The sequence below is a fragment of the Conger conger genome, chromosome 3, assembly GCF_963514075.1.
Source record: "Conger conger chromosome 3, fConCon1.1, whole genome shotgun sequence".
In the NCBI taxonomy this organism is placed as follows: domain Eukaryota; kingdom Metazoa; phylum Chordata; class Actinopteri; order Anguilliformes; family Congridae; genus Conger; species Conger conger.
In genome coordinates, this window is record NC_083762.1 from 13,953,647 (window position 1) to 13,969,039 (window position 15,393).

The 15,393-nt window shown below is 39.9% G+C and overlaps 1 protein-coding gene and 1 pseudogene across 1 annotated transcript; both read left to right on the forward strand.

Moving 5' to 3' along the window:
* Window positions 1-298: 298 nt before the first annotated feature.
* On the forward strand, window positions 299-3,609 carry LOC133123214 (junctional adhesion molecule A-like; annotated as a pseudogene).
* Window positions 3,610-9,151: 5,542 nt separating this feature from the next.
* On the forward strand, window positions 9,152-14,410 carry LOC133123216 (uncharacterized). Its single transcript, XM_061233554.1, has 5 exons — window positions 9,152-9,234; window positions 10,559-10,566; window positions 10,717-11,070; window positions 12,386-12,739; window positions 14,400-14,410. Exons 1-5 carry the CDS (start codon window positions 9,152-9,154, stop codon window positions 14,408-14,410), a joined length of 810 nt encoding a protein of 269 aa, XP_061089538.1.
* Window positions 14,411-15,393: the final 983 nt, after the last annotated feature.

Sequence of the window (15,393 nt, forward strand, 5' to 3'; positions counted from 1 at the left end):
CAAAGTAATTTTTTTCAGACTTGCACACGACTCCAGTATGTAAATAACACATACCAATAATCAGACTGTAAATAACGTTTTCTCTTGTTGCACTGAGAGTGTTCGTACACGGAACTTTGTCACCCAATACATTACCTGTTTGAACAGCCAATAATATCTGCCCCTGACTTGTGACCTCCTACTGGAAAATGATCAGCTCAAGTCCTCCTACTCTGTACACTTTGAGTTTTATAGTGCAGGGTACAACAGGGTCTCAACCAGAGGAGAGACTCAAGGACAGAAGAGCTCAGATACAGCGATGGCAGCCCTCTGTGTTATTCTTGTGTTTTTCAGCAAACTGTGTAAGTGTTTACTTGTTTCTGACTTTTTGACCAAAATCATTTTACAATCATTTTAAGTAGTGTACAGAGATTACACAGAGATTGGTGGATGTTTTTGCTTTGTTTTTTCCCCCATTGTCAGTGAAGTTGAAATATTGCTTTCTGTTGGATTCCAGGTGGTCTGCTTGGGCAGAGTGTAGTTCAGCCCAAGGCTCTGGTGACAGCTCAGCTTGGAGACACTGTGACTCTCCCGTGTTTCTATCTGGATGATGGAGTGCCTAGAGTCAGCTGGATAAAGCAACCACTTGGACAGAAGCCTCAGCCTGTCGCAAAGATGCTGAACTATCAATCAGATGCTGTGTTTTTGAATGAGTTTAAAAACAGTACACGTCTCAGTGCTAAGACAGCAAACGGAAGCTTTAACCTGACTGTCTCACATGTAGAGCCATCAGATTCAGCGACATACTACTGCGCTTTTATATTCTACGATGAGATCAGCTTTGGAGATGGGAGTACCTTAATGGTGACGGGTAAGTAAGAATTTTATTTTTCCATTGTTTCACTTGCCTAAATTGTAATTTGTCATTCTACATTATAAATTGAAGCAATTGTTTTGCTTCTTTTTTCCAATACTTTTACGAAAATTAAGTATTGATTCAATTTATCTGAGAAAAACACTTTGAAGTCCCTTGCCATGAAATTTACAGGATGAACTGTTTATGGTGATGCTTTCGCCAAAAGCAGAGCTGCCATTTGCTGTACATCTTAAAGGCTACTTGTATATACTCAGTGAGCACTTGACTAGACTTTTTTTAGACTTAATACGTCTTCTGCTGGTGCAGCCTGTCCATTTAGAGGATTGACATGTTGTGTTCAGAGATGCTCTTCTGCATACCACTGTTGTAATGTGTGGTTATTAATGTGAGACCAAGGGGGTAACATTGTGCAGTTCTCAGTTTTACAGAATACTTAAAAACACTGTGTTTGATTCGATTTTGGTCAAAAATGATATAAACGCAGATTTGGAATATTCAAATACTCATCTATCGTTCAGCTATGAATCCCTAAAACATCACAATGAGAAAATATGAAAAAAAATTAAAAATATAAAATCTAGAGTCCGGTCGCATTTCCTGTTGGTTCTGCACATTGTTCTTTGCTGGTGCATCAGCTGTAGCCCATTGGTTCTTCACACATGAAATCAATCACTCAAAATGCATTCACTGAAATTGCCCTAGTGACGAAGATGTTGAAGATTTGTAGGATTATTGTGACTAATATGGAATCGAATGACTGATTACTCTTATTTGGTGATGTATATTGTATGATGATGTATGATGATTTGTATGATGTATATCACAAAAAAAGTTTATAATAAATATAATAGCTTTTAAATTCATTAAATTTAATAAAAAAGAAAGCATTCAAAACTGATTGCAGAAATTGCATTTCTTTCTTGTTTATCTCATTAAGTTTCAGTGTGTGCAGTGTGTCCCTGTCATCTTTTGTAGAGATATTAACCATTTCTGCTCTCGTGGAAAACATTGAAGCATTATTTGAATATCATTTTTAAAATGTATTTAATACAATGGTTTTAGTTTCTACTATAGTAAAATACATGTAGTTGAGTTAATCAATAGACTTTTTAACATAACATTGCTTCTAGACGTGATCATTTCTAGTGCACAAACTGCATCTGAATCACACATATGTGCAAAAACATGCTGCACTTTATATTATAATCGGTGGAGTCATCTTCAGCTCTCTGTATAAACTACAAAAATACAAAGCCATACTGCATTTATATGTAAACCTTACACAGTGGAATCCAAAGGACAATTCTGTATTGAGTGTAATGAGTGCTAACTTTTGACAGGGCCAGAGTCCCAGAGCAGGACAGTAGTGCTGCAGCAGCCCGAGTCTGAGTCTGAGACTCTGTGACTCTGCAGTGTACAGTACACTCTGAGACCTGTGCAGGAGAACACAGTGTGCACTGGTTCAGACCGGGCTCAGGAGAGTCTCCTCCAGGAATCATTCACACCCATGGACACAGGAGTGATGCGTGCCAGAGGAGCTCTGGGACTATGTCTCCCACACAGAGCTGTGTCTACAACTTCCCCAAGAGGAACCTCAGCCTCTCTGATGCTGGGACATACTACTGTGCTGTGGCCACCTGTGGGGAGATCTTGTTTGGGAATGGGACCAAGCTGGATGTTGAGGGTAAGCTTTAAATATTCATTAATGAATTAATTAATTCATCATCCTAACCCGCTTATCCTGAACAGGGTTGCAGGGGGGCTGGAGCCTTTCCCAGCATACATTGGGTGAAAGGCAGGAATACACCCTGGACAGGTCGCCAGTCCATCGCAGGGCACACACACCATTCACTCACACACTCATACCAACGGGCAATTTAGACTCTCCAATCAGCCTGATCTGTATGTCTTTGGACTGTGGGAGGAAACCGGAGTACCCGGAGGAAACCCACGCAAACACGGGATGTAAACTCCACACAGAGAGGCCCCGGCCGACCGGGATTCGAACCCAGGACCTCCTTGTTGTGAGGCGGCAGTGCTGCCCACGGCACCATCCGTGCCGCCCAGCTTTAAATATACAGTATTTAAATCCAGTATACAGTTTTTACAGTAATCCTACTTCAAAAAGTGCATATGCATGGATTAATGCTATTTCACCCAGGAGTTGTGACCATCCTTTCCTGGCTGTCCATCCTGAGGACCGGGGTTCTTTTTGGCGTTGTGATGATATGTGTCATCATCTACCGTTTCAGAAGGCCAAGCTAAGATCAGAAGGTAAGCTGCATACATACTTAAACAGTGTACAACTGCAAGCCCATGAACTGTTTTTAGTGCATACTGCATTGTATTACAAGGGGCTAACACAGTAGGGTCAGGCTGTATGATATTCCTGTGTTCAACATTTGCCTTGGGGACCTCTGCACAGTAATATGGACTGTTAAATCAAATCCAATGTCATACTTTGACTTGATTAGAGTAACATTGAGTAATATTGATCACATTTGAACACATTTTCACGCCTGGCATTTACAAAAGGATAATAATAAAACAAATATATATAATAATAATAATAATAATAATAATAATACTCATCATCATCACTGCATTAATTATTTTTAATTTTTAATTTTAATTTTACTTAAACAGGGGCTGCATCAAAACCTAAACTAGACAATTTCTCCAGTAAATATACTGTAATCACATGTGCTGTAATCATATGTGTGTTTCCTTTTAGCATCAAGATGAAGCGATGAATTACGCTGCTTTGACTTTCACCACCAAGAAACCCAAAGTGAGGAGGAAGAAGAGGGGGGAAGAGAGAGAAACGGTTTATTCAGGTGTGACATTTAAAGACCACGAGTGAAGCTTTCCATTAAAATTAATCTACGTCACATGACTGATCACAATTTATCAAACATGTCCTCCTTTGAATTGATGCAGATTACAGTATATGAGCTGTAAACTGTAAATTTGCTTTGAAAAACCAAAAGAGTCTCTTGGAGCTGTGCTTATTCTTAAATGTTTTTTCAAATAAACAAATTAAAACTTCAAAAATTGTACACTGATGTGCAGCCCTGTTAACCGTAGTGCAGTCTTAAGATTCTGCATACTCCCGTTGTCCTTTGGGTCAGAAATGGCCCCCTTTCACTCAACCCCTCAACCCCAAATGTATTTAGCATGAAGAAACAATCTGTCACTCATCACAAAATTTGTCATCAAATTTAAAGTTGAAAAAGGAACAGTTAGGGAGTTCTCTCTGCTATTAAACATAGTGGTTGGTCATTTTTCACCCTTAAGACTACACAAGCTTTAAATGTCGTTCAATGTTGCTAAATCTGACACAGTTTAACGTGGCAGTGTATTGCAGTGGTTAGGGAAGAGGCGGTGACTTTCATTCAGGTCATGTACTGCGTTTGTACCTTTGAGAAGGCTGTTAACTTGAAAGACTTCAGTGTATATTTAATATGAAACTGTACACATGTAGAATTGTGTAAGTCACTCTGGGTAAAAGAGCCTACTAAACGCCAGTAATGTGATATTAAACAGAGATGGAAAAGTGAAACATTAGGACTACAAAACAAGATCAGATTCACTGATTAGAAAGGATTATAGTGTTTAGGAATGTAGTTTTTGAGGTTTGGAAAGAGTCGATGATAAAATACATTCTTTTCTGGCTCCACTGCAAAGCATCTTTGTGAAAATGCCTCTTTAAAATGCTCTATACAAATAAAAAATTATATAGTTCTATTAAATTTAATGCTGAATTATTTGTTATAGTAAATATTGTACATGCTTTTTTCTTTGATCTTTCCATAGATCAGACAGTCAGGGTACATACATAATTCCTATCACAATCCACCTTAATGTATAAATACTGTCAAGTTTTACAGGGATATTTACTCCACATACAGCAGAGAGGCATGTGGAGATAATATATCTTTGCACATCCACACCAGTGGTGCATCTGGCATACAGTACAAAATCTGCCACTTCTAAGCCAGGGTCACTGTGAATCTGTGTACTCTTCTGCATGTTTTACTGAACATGCTTTCTGAAGACAAGGCCTCCTGCAGCCAGAGCCCTCTCTGTACCTTCAATAGCCAAAGCACTTCCTGTATGCACAGCGACAACTTTCTTGTGTTCTCAGTTATCGATGCTGCGCAGTGTGTTCTTGGAGAACTGGATGCGTTTTATGACTGAATGACTCAGTGGCAGATACCTTCCTGTGTTCACAGGGGCTTACCATCTAGAGAACGAGGAGAGAGTAATGCCATAACCCAGAATGGACTTTAGTAAAGTATTTACATTAGAGAGCTGAGCATGATTATAACATCCTTTGACTCTTATTCTACCTATTCAAAATTACTGGTATAAGACTGGTATAATGGCTATCACACATAAATAAGATGGCAAACATTTCAATTGCCTGTTATTTTAGTGTTAATACATTTCTACATGTTTTTGAACATACTCTTGATTGCATTTCATACATTGAACTATAACACATAAAGAAATGTCACAGAGTCAAACTCATTAGACTGAATAAACAAGCACATACTGTACTCAGCTAAGCCAACGGGTCTTTCACTCCAGGTTAACTTCTACCAGTGCTTTACGAGATTGTGAAAGAGTGTGTCTGCCATTGGTGTAACTTTGATTCCAGATGTGTGCGACATTTTAAAAATAAATCCTGCTTCTAGCTAGCTCATAGAAACTGCAACAAAATGTTTAAAAAATTTACTCTGACATAAACCCCCATAAGAGGAAGCCTAGGGCACCAGTGAGTTCATCCCAAGGAACTTGATTCTGGTTGCTTGGATGGATCCAGACTGAAGGGGGAGCCCATCCTCCTCAGTCCTTCTGCTGACTGTCTTCTCTTGATGTAAATTCATATTATTTTCAGAAAATCTCCCAAAAATACACAGTACATTTTTGTGGTTTTTCGGATGATCTGGAGAGAAAATCTGACTTTTTGACTAAAGGCCACCCTAGAAAAATGGTGACAGTAAAAAAAGCAGGCAGTAAATGTCACATGGACATACCTATTGCTGATACACTGCCTGTGCAGAGATCAAGTGTACTCTTGATTGAATTTGATACATTGAAGCATAACAGCTTCAAAAATGCACCAGCACAAGCAGTTATAAGAGACTATGCTATCAAGAAAGAGTGTGTCAGCCATTGGGGTAAGTTTGTAGGCAAAAATTAACTTGTTTCTAAAAAGCTCATAGAAACTGACAGAAATCTTTTACACACAGCTCTCTTTTTCATCAGTAGTGCAATGCGTTTGTCCATTTCAGACTGTTCCGTTGTGGTGACAGGGGAGGTTCACTTATTTTCCACCCACAGCCTTATATATTCAGCTTTACTCAGACCAGAGCTACACAGGAAAACTGACCTGCAGTAGAGAGCTGTGTTCACACCTCCCTCTCTCAGCACTGAAACCACTCTGGCACTCCCCCCTCATGCCTCAGACCACATTTCTATTTTTCAACTGTCTAGAAAGAACGGCTTTAAAACACTGCCCAAACAACATTTCAAAATACAAATAATTTAAAATCTGTCCCTCCATAAATTGTGCTTAAATTCTAGTGACAAAAGATTGGTATTGCCCTCTATAATTAACTTTAATATTCTGTATTCATCATCATTCACGTTTTTTTCTAAAATGTGTGCAATTCAGAATTTTACCAGTAGGGAGCAGAACAGCATACAATGTAAAACTCTTCAGAATGACACCATTTTGGTCTGATTATGCTGTTTTAGACAAATGTTTTTAGCTTGTGTGCATCCTTCATATTTCTGATATACTGCTTGCAATGATGAATATCATTTTCAATATCACAATAAAACTATTTTCAGGGCATTGTCAGTTTTAATTAAAGACTGTTTCTAACTTCATAACATCCTGAGACCAGCTTGCTGGAAGAATGCTTGGCTCTGTGGTTTGGTCTCTCTGGCCATTGACTCAAAACAAAACCCTTCTGCTCCGCCTTTGTCGTTTCCATAGTATTGACCTCTCTCTCTCTCTCTCTCTCTCTCTCTCTCTCTCTCTCTCTCTCTCTCTCTCTCTCTCTCTCTCTCTCTCTCTCTCTCTCTCTCTCTCTCTTTCTTTCTCTCAAACTGCATTCTGGGTAGAATTTATGCTGTTATTTTTGTTTCATTGATTATGCTTAATGTGGCAGCAATTAAATGCATAAAAGCATGCAGAGATTGGTGAGCAGTTGTTATGTGGGCAGAAACTTACACATTGTTATTGAGAGAGGTCAGAGGAGAAGGGCCAGATTGGTCAAAGTTGACAGGAAAATGACAGTAATGAAAATAACCACACTTTACAACAGTGGTATGCAGAAGAGAATCTCTGAACACACAACGCATCTGACCTTTGAGTGGATTGGCTACAGCAGCAGAAAAATGAAGTCTAAAATAAAGTGATAACTGTGTGTCTATTCAATGCCATTTCCAGTGTTCATTGTGAATTTAAATTAAAATGTACTTGAAATCAGAAACTGATCCATGAAAATAAATATGCACAATATGTTTCCACTTAATATTGATATGCATAATCATTTCATATAACATATAGCATGGAACAATGGATGATTTTCATCGGTTGTTCTGACTCTAGTTTTGTCTTTTAGAATTTGGAAAGTGGAACCTGCAGTCCTCAGTGGTAACTTATCAAGTCCTGTCCGGTAACCCTGGTCTCCTCTGGTAACTCCTCTAGTCCTCCCAATTCACACATTTAAAAAACTCTGACCTAAACCCCCACAAGACTAGGGCACCAGTGGAAAGAATAAACTCCCTGGTGACAGAAGTGTGACAGAAGTTCATCCCAAGGATTCTTTACTGAAGCATGCTCTGGAGACAAAATCATTCAAGGTCATTGTGCTGACAGGGAAGCGTCACTTATTTTCCACTCACAGCCTTATATATTCAGCTTTACACAGGAAGACTGACCTGCAACACAGAGCTGTGTTCACACCTCCCTCTCTCAGCGCTGAAACCACACTGACGCTCCAAACTCGACCACCTTCAGACAACATTTCCATCACAACATTCTAGAAACCAGAGGCATTAAAACAGTGCACTTGTATTCCAAAATTCAAAAAATTAATATCTGTCCCCAAGATTCCAAATATAGTGCAGAAATTCTAATGACAAAAGATTGGTATTGCTCTCTTGAAGTAAGGAGGGCTTTTAACATCATTCACATGTTTTCTTCTAAAATGTGTGCAGTTCATCCCTGTTTCTAACTTCATAACATCCTGAGACCTGCTTGCTGGACGAATGCTGGGCTCTGCGGTTTGGTCTCTCTGGCCATTGACTCAAAACAAAACCCTTGTGCTCCGCCTTTGTGGTTTCCATGGCATGCACCTCTCTCTATCTTTCATTTTCACTCTTCTTTCTGCTCTCTCTCTTTATCTCTCTTCCTCTCTTTATTTTTGGTTGCATTGTTTCATTTTGTTTGGTTTTGAGGGGGTGGGGAATAGGTCTTCAAGTGTCAGACCCTCAGGCCTCTGATGATGACACATGTGCTTTGTCATGGACAAACTGCATTATGGGTAGAATTTATGAAGTTATTTATGTTTAATTGATTATGCTTGTTCAGAAAATGCTACACTTTTCAATTATGATTACAAAATCATGAAACTACTGACACCTCACCCTGGTTTCAGTGTAAAATTACAGCCTGAGGGACGTACTCACAGTGATCACTTTAGGCAATGTTATCAACTTTACTCTGATCTACTCGAATTCAGAACTGCAAGAAAATTCAGCCCTGGGCAACTGCAGCAGGATGTGAAATTAAATACCCTGGAAAACCTCACTTCCTGTTCCAGCAAAGTAGGTCTACTAGGGCCAACATGCTCTGCAAGGCCTTTTTTGTCCACGGCCATCAACCGTGAGACAGAATAAATATTTCAGATCAAACTCTTTATTTAAATTAGTAGGTTTTTCAAAGGCATCTGATTAAGGAGGTGCCAACAACACATATGGGTTCCTCCTCTTCCTTTCCACAGCAGGGACATTCAGAACCACGGATAGTGCCTGCAGGACCAGGAGAAACTTCAGCACCCTGCTCCTCAAGCCGGGACAGCCCACTTTCAGACACAAAACCCAGGGAGGGGTACCGAATGAGGTCCCGAAACATGCGTTTGTCCCATTTAAACTCTTGTGTTCTTGGGTAAGTATGGGCTCCTTACCATTCACTCAAGACCCAGGTGCCCAAAGTGTACTTTCATACATGTCCAGTGGCAGTGATACAGGTGCAGCGTCACCTGGGCCCCTGGTATGGGAAGGCCCATGGGCACTGGGGCCCCTGGTTTGGGAGGGCCCATGGGCACTGGGGCTCATCTTAACGAGCTGCCGCCACTGTAAATGTCACTGCTGAAGAAATCATGTTTAGGCCTCAGAACATAATTTCTGCCCAAGTTAAACACAAGAAGATTGAGGATCGGTTAAACTAACTAACTTTACCGAGTATAGTAGCCCAACCCATGTCCCCCCTTTTATGCCAAAGCCCAGTCATGTGCCTTATGCACCCACATAAATCTCAGGTCATGACTAGGGTTGTGCTCCCAGGTCAAATGACACAGGTTTCCTCATTCACAGCAATGGCAAACACAGGTTCCTCATTCATTGCTTTAGTGTGAAAGAGGTATGAGATAATACCAGTTTGCCTCCCAGAGAGGCAGTTCTTGAACTCAGTTTCAGAACTTGCCTCCCCCTCACAGGCAGAGAAGCCTAACAGACTCATGGGCATGACAGCACGCTGGCTCTGCTTCCAGCATGCAGCACACCTCTCTGTATACCTTTCTACCACAACCACAACTGTTTCCACATTTTACCTTTGTTGTAAAATTAAAAGTTTTTTTTCCACTACAACTGCACTACCTCTTGCCTCATCTGTGCCACGTGTCCATAGTGCTGCATAACACACACACATTCACAAACGTGCACACACACACACTTATACACACACAGGCACAAACGTGCACACACACATAGACACACCCACAGACACGCACATATACAAAAATGTGCACACACACACATACACACATGCACAAACTTGCACACACACACACACACACATGCATAAACATCCACACATAACTCCACACATCCACACACAAACTTTCACACACACACATATACTCATATGCACATACAGGGACACACACTACACCCACACACATATATTTACACACGCACACACACACACATACATACACATATACACACACACACACACACACACACACACACACACATACACACAGGTTATGTCTGATCAGGGCTCATATGAGCTGTCTGAGGAAGCCCAGCTTTGGTGGATGTGGAGCTGTTGGTTCAGTGAAAGACACATTTCCCCCTCCTCTAATTTAGACTTGCACACGACTCCAGTATGTAAATAACGCATACCCATAATCAACCTGGAAATCACGTTTTCTCTTGTTGCACTGTTCGTGTGCGGAACTTTGTCACCCAATACATTACCTGTTTGAACAGCCAATAATATCTGCCCCTGACTTGTGACCTCCTACTGGAAAATGATCAGCTCAAGTCCTCCTACTCTGTACACTTTGAGTTTTACAGTGCAGGGTACAACAGGGTCTCAACCAGAGGAGAGACTCAAGGACAGAAGAGCTCAGATACAGCGATGGCAGCCCTCTGTGTTATTCTTGTGTTTTTCAGCAAACTGTGTAAGTGTATACTTTTTTCTGACTTATTGACCATTTTCCAATCATTTTAAGTAGTGTACAGAGAGTACACAGAGAATGGTGGGTGTTTCTGCTTTGTTTTTTCCCCCCATTGTCAGTGAAGTTGAAATATTGCTTTCTGTTGGATTCCAGGTGGTCTGCTTGGGCAGAGTGTAGTTCAGCCCAAGGCTCTGGTGACAGCTCAGCTTGGAGACACCGTGACTCTCCCGTGTTTCTATCAGGATGATGGAGTGCCTACAGTCAGCTGGATGAAGCAACCACTTGGACAGAAGCCTCAGCCTGTCGCAAAGATGCTGAACTATCAATCAGATGCTGAGTTTTTGAATGAGTTTAAAAACAGTACACGTCTGAGAGCTAAGAAAGCAAAGGGAAGCTTTAACTTGACTGTCTCACATGTAGAGCCATCAGATTCAGCGACATACTACTGCACTTTTTTTCACTACCAAGAGATCAGCTTTGGAGAAGGAACTACTTTAATGGTGATGGGTAAGTTTGAATTTTTTTTTTCCATGGCTTAACTTGTCGAAATTGTAATTTGTAATTCTACATTAAGTATTCATTAAGTATTGATTCAATTAATTTGACAAAAACACTCTGAAGTCCCTTGCCATAAATTATATATTTACAGTATGAAATGTTTATGGTGATGCTTTCGCCAAAAGCAGAGCTGCCATTTGCTGTACATCATAAAGGCTACGTGTATATACTCAGTGAGCACTTGACTAGACTTTTTTTAGACTTAATACGTCTTCTGCTGGTGCAGCCTGTCCATTTAGAGGATTGACAGGTTGTGTTCAGAGATGCTCTTCTGCATACCACTGTTGTAATGTGTGGTTATTAATGTGAGACCAAGGGGGTAACATTGTGCAGTTCTCAGTTTTACAGAATACTTAAAAACACTGTGTTTGATTCGATTTTGGTCGAAAATGAGATAAGCGCAGATTTGGAATATTCAAACACTCATCTATCATTCAGCTATGAATCCATGACACGTCACAATGAGAAAATATGAAAAAATAAAAATAAAAAAGTAAAAATATAAAATCTACCCGGGTCCGGGCGGGTCCTGTTGGATCTCCACATTGTTCTTTGCTGGTGCATCAGCTGTAGCCCATTGTTTCTTTGCCCATGAAATCAATCACTCAAAATGCATTCACTGAAATTGCCCTAGTGACGAAGATGTTGAAGATTTGTGGGATTAATTATTGTGACTAATATAGAATCAGTTGACTGATTACTCTTATTTTCTGATGTACATTGTATGATGATGTATGATGGTTTGCATGCTGTATATTACAAATAAGTTTTAGAAAATGTAATCGCTTTTACATTTTTTGAATAAAAAAGATAGCATTCAAAACTGATTGAAGAAATTGCATTTCTTTCTTGTTTATCTTATTAAGTTTCAGTGTGTGCAATGTGTCCCTGTCATCTTTTCTAGAGATATCAACCATGTCTACTGTAGTGGGAAACATTGAAGCATTCAAAATTAATTGCTTCATTTGAATATAATTTTTAAAATGTATTGAATACAATGGTTTTAGTTTCTAGTATTGTAAAATGCATGTAGTTAATCCATAATCGTTTTAACATAACATTGCTTATAGACATGAAACTGGATCTGAATCACACATATGTGCAAAAACATGCTGCACTTTATATTATAATCGGTGGAGTCATCTTCAGCTCTCTGTATAACCTACAATAATACAAAGACAGACTGTATTTCTATGTAAACCTTACACAGTGGAATCCAAAGGACAATTCTGTATTGAGTGTAATGAGTGCTAAATTTTGACAGGGCCAGAGTCCCAGAGCAGGACAGTAGTGCTGCAGCAGCCCGAGTCTGAGTCAGTGCAGCCAGGAGACTCTGTGACTCTGCAGTGTACAGTACACACTGAGACCTGTGCAGGAGAACACAGTGTGCACTGGTTCAGACCGGGCTCAGGAGAGTCCCCTCCAGGAATCCTTCACACCCATGGACACAGGAGTGATGAGTGCCAGAGGAGCTCTGGGACTGTGTCTCCCACACAGAGCTGTGTCTACAACTTCCCCAAGAGGAACCTCAGCCTCTCTGATGCTGGGACATACTACTGTGCTGTGGCCACCTGTGGGGAGATCCTGTTTGGGAATGGGACCAAGCTGGACTTTAAGGGTAGGAACAAAACAGGCACATTGTGAAATTTTGTTTTTAAATGACATTGAAGACAAAGGAGTTATTGTGCATCTACTGTACATTACAATGTTCACTTAAGGACATTCTAATCATGTATTTGTGATCTCCAATCTTGAAAGGTTAATGCTACTTGTGAAGAATTCTAAAATAGAATTTTGCTTCTAAAGCGTCAGGAAATGAAGCATTTCTTTATTGCTTGGCGGGAGCTTTGGCATTGAGTGTGATCCTACATATTGTCCTCGCTCTGAGCAGGAGAAAAAACTGTGAGAACTGCAAAGGTAAGAGACCAAGGTATCAATGTGTGGTACATGTGATATGGATTATTTAACAGCTTATACACAATGAAATTTGTGTTGCATCAAAAAGTATGATGCATAGACAATATTACAAATACTCAATAAGAGAGAATTTAGAAAATACAGTATGTGTGTTTGTGTAAAATAATTTAAGAAAATTGAGTAGAATATTGTCAGGCCATTTTGTGAATAGCATGCAGTCATATTTATATGCAGTTCCTGTACAGTTCTGCAAAACAACAAGTAACGCTACTCCATCGGTACAGATTACTGTCTCACACTACTTGTGCTGTAGGTATGTGCACATCTAGTCATACAGTATCACATGTAATGTAAAAGCCAAATCTCACTTGAATTTATGACTTCAGCTTCTGATAATTTATTAATATAGATCTGCTGGCATGAACTAAAGTATGGCCACTTGATATGTAAGACAGCTGTGATGTGACAGTCCCTCATTGTGAAAATACAATAGCTCTTGAGAGAAAGGTATGAAGAGAGTGCAAAATTTTCTGACCGCCAAAAAGTTTTTCTCCCTACTGTGGTGAATATGATGCTCTATATGAAAGCAAACTGCTCTTATTCTCATTAATAAAATGACATAAGTTAAAATAATAATTGCATGACATTAATAGCATTTGGCTGATGCTCTTATCCAGAGCGACGTAAAGTTGATTAGAATAAGCAGGAGACAATCCTCCCCTGGAGCTATGAGAGGGTTAAGGGCCTTGCTCAAGGGCCCAATGGCTGTGCAGATCTTATTGTGGCTACATTGGGGATCAAACCACCGACCTTGCATGTCCCGGACATGTACCTTAACTACTATGCTACAGGCCACCCCTACAATAATAGCAATAATAATAATAATAATAATAATAATAATAATAATAATAATAAAAAGAAGAGGAAATATTTCTTACATATTTCATTCCACATCATTAAAGTAGTTGTATTAGTTGAACAATTATTTTCAGACTCTAGTTGTTTATATTTATTCATAATTTGTTGTTACATGTATTGTAATTTGTTGTAGCATATATTTCAGTAACTTTTGACTTGCTGCTGCCTGTTTTGGCCAGGTCGCTCTTGAAAAAGTGATTCTTAATCTCAATGAGCCTATCCTGGTTAAATAAATTAAATAAATGAATCATAAATGAATTAATTAATAATTTTACTCAAACAGGGGCTGCATCAAATAACCAAGTGTCTTTATCGGGCGAACAGGTACAAATATTATATTTCATATTTTTAATAAACTCAAGCAATTTCTGTGTTGAATATCCTGGTAAAATGATCATCGGAATGAGGAGTAACCGTATGTGTTGTCTCATGTTTCCTTTTAGCATCAAGATGAAGCGATGAATTACGCTGCTTTGACTTTCACCACCAAGAAACCCAAAGTGAGGAGGAATAAAAAGGAGGTGGAGAGAGAAATGGTTTATTCAGGTGTGAGATTTAAAGACCATGAGTGAAGCTTTCTATCAAAATCTTCAACATTTTCTCTTTTGCTTTGGCTTATACACTCAGTGAGCATTTTATTCGGTATTTATGAGACTGCTTTTTTAGACTGATTAGGTCTTCTGCTGCTGTAGCCTATCCACTTATAGGTTTGAGGCATCGTGTGCTCTTCTGCATACCACTGTTGTAATGTGTGGTTATTTGCGTTACTGTCACCTTCCGGTCAGCTTTGTCCAGTCAGGCCCTTCTCTTCTAAACTCCTCATTAACAAGGCATTGCTGCCCGCAGAACTACTGCTCTCTGGATGTTTTTTATTTGTCGCACCATTCTCTGCAAACTCTACAGACTGTTGTGCGTGAAACTCCCAGATCAGCAGTTCCTGAGATACTCAAAGCACCCTATCTGGCACCAACAATCATTCCACGGTCAAAGTCACATTTTTTCCCCATTCTGATGTTGTTATGCTGGGGTGAACAGAGGAACCAAAAGCAGACAGTGGTGCAGAAAAATGGCAGATTTAATTTCAAAAGGGGCAGACAGAGCGGAGTCAAAAAACAGGCCAGGGTCAAAAAGTCCAAGAAGGTAGAGGTACAAATATCCAACAAGCAAAGAAGAGTCCAGGGAAGCAGGCAGGGGAACCGGAAATACTGGGAAAAAAACAAGGGCAAGGACTCGGGAACAAGGAGGCTAGAACCGGGGGAAGGAATACAGGGCTTGGGCTCAAGACAGGACAAGACGAACTAGCAGCGTGCAACTGAAAAGGACAGGTATAAATACATAGGGGAATGAGACAAACTAGGCGGGCCATGGGAGTGAGGGCGGTCTAACAAATAAACATGAGGTGAGACACATGAAAGGGTAATAGGACAATAATGAGGG

Coding starts and splice junctions, on each gene's coding strand:
- LOC133123216 (XM_061233554.1), top strand. CDS start 9,152: ATGGGAAGGCCCATGGGCACTGGGGCCCCTGGTTTGGGAGGGCCCATG. Junction 11,071..12,385: donor AACTACTTTAATGGTGATGG/GTAAGTTTGAAT, acceptor AAATTTTGACAG/GGCCAGAGTCCCAGAGCAGG.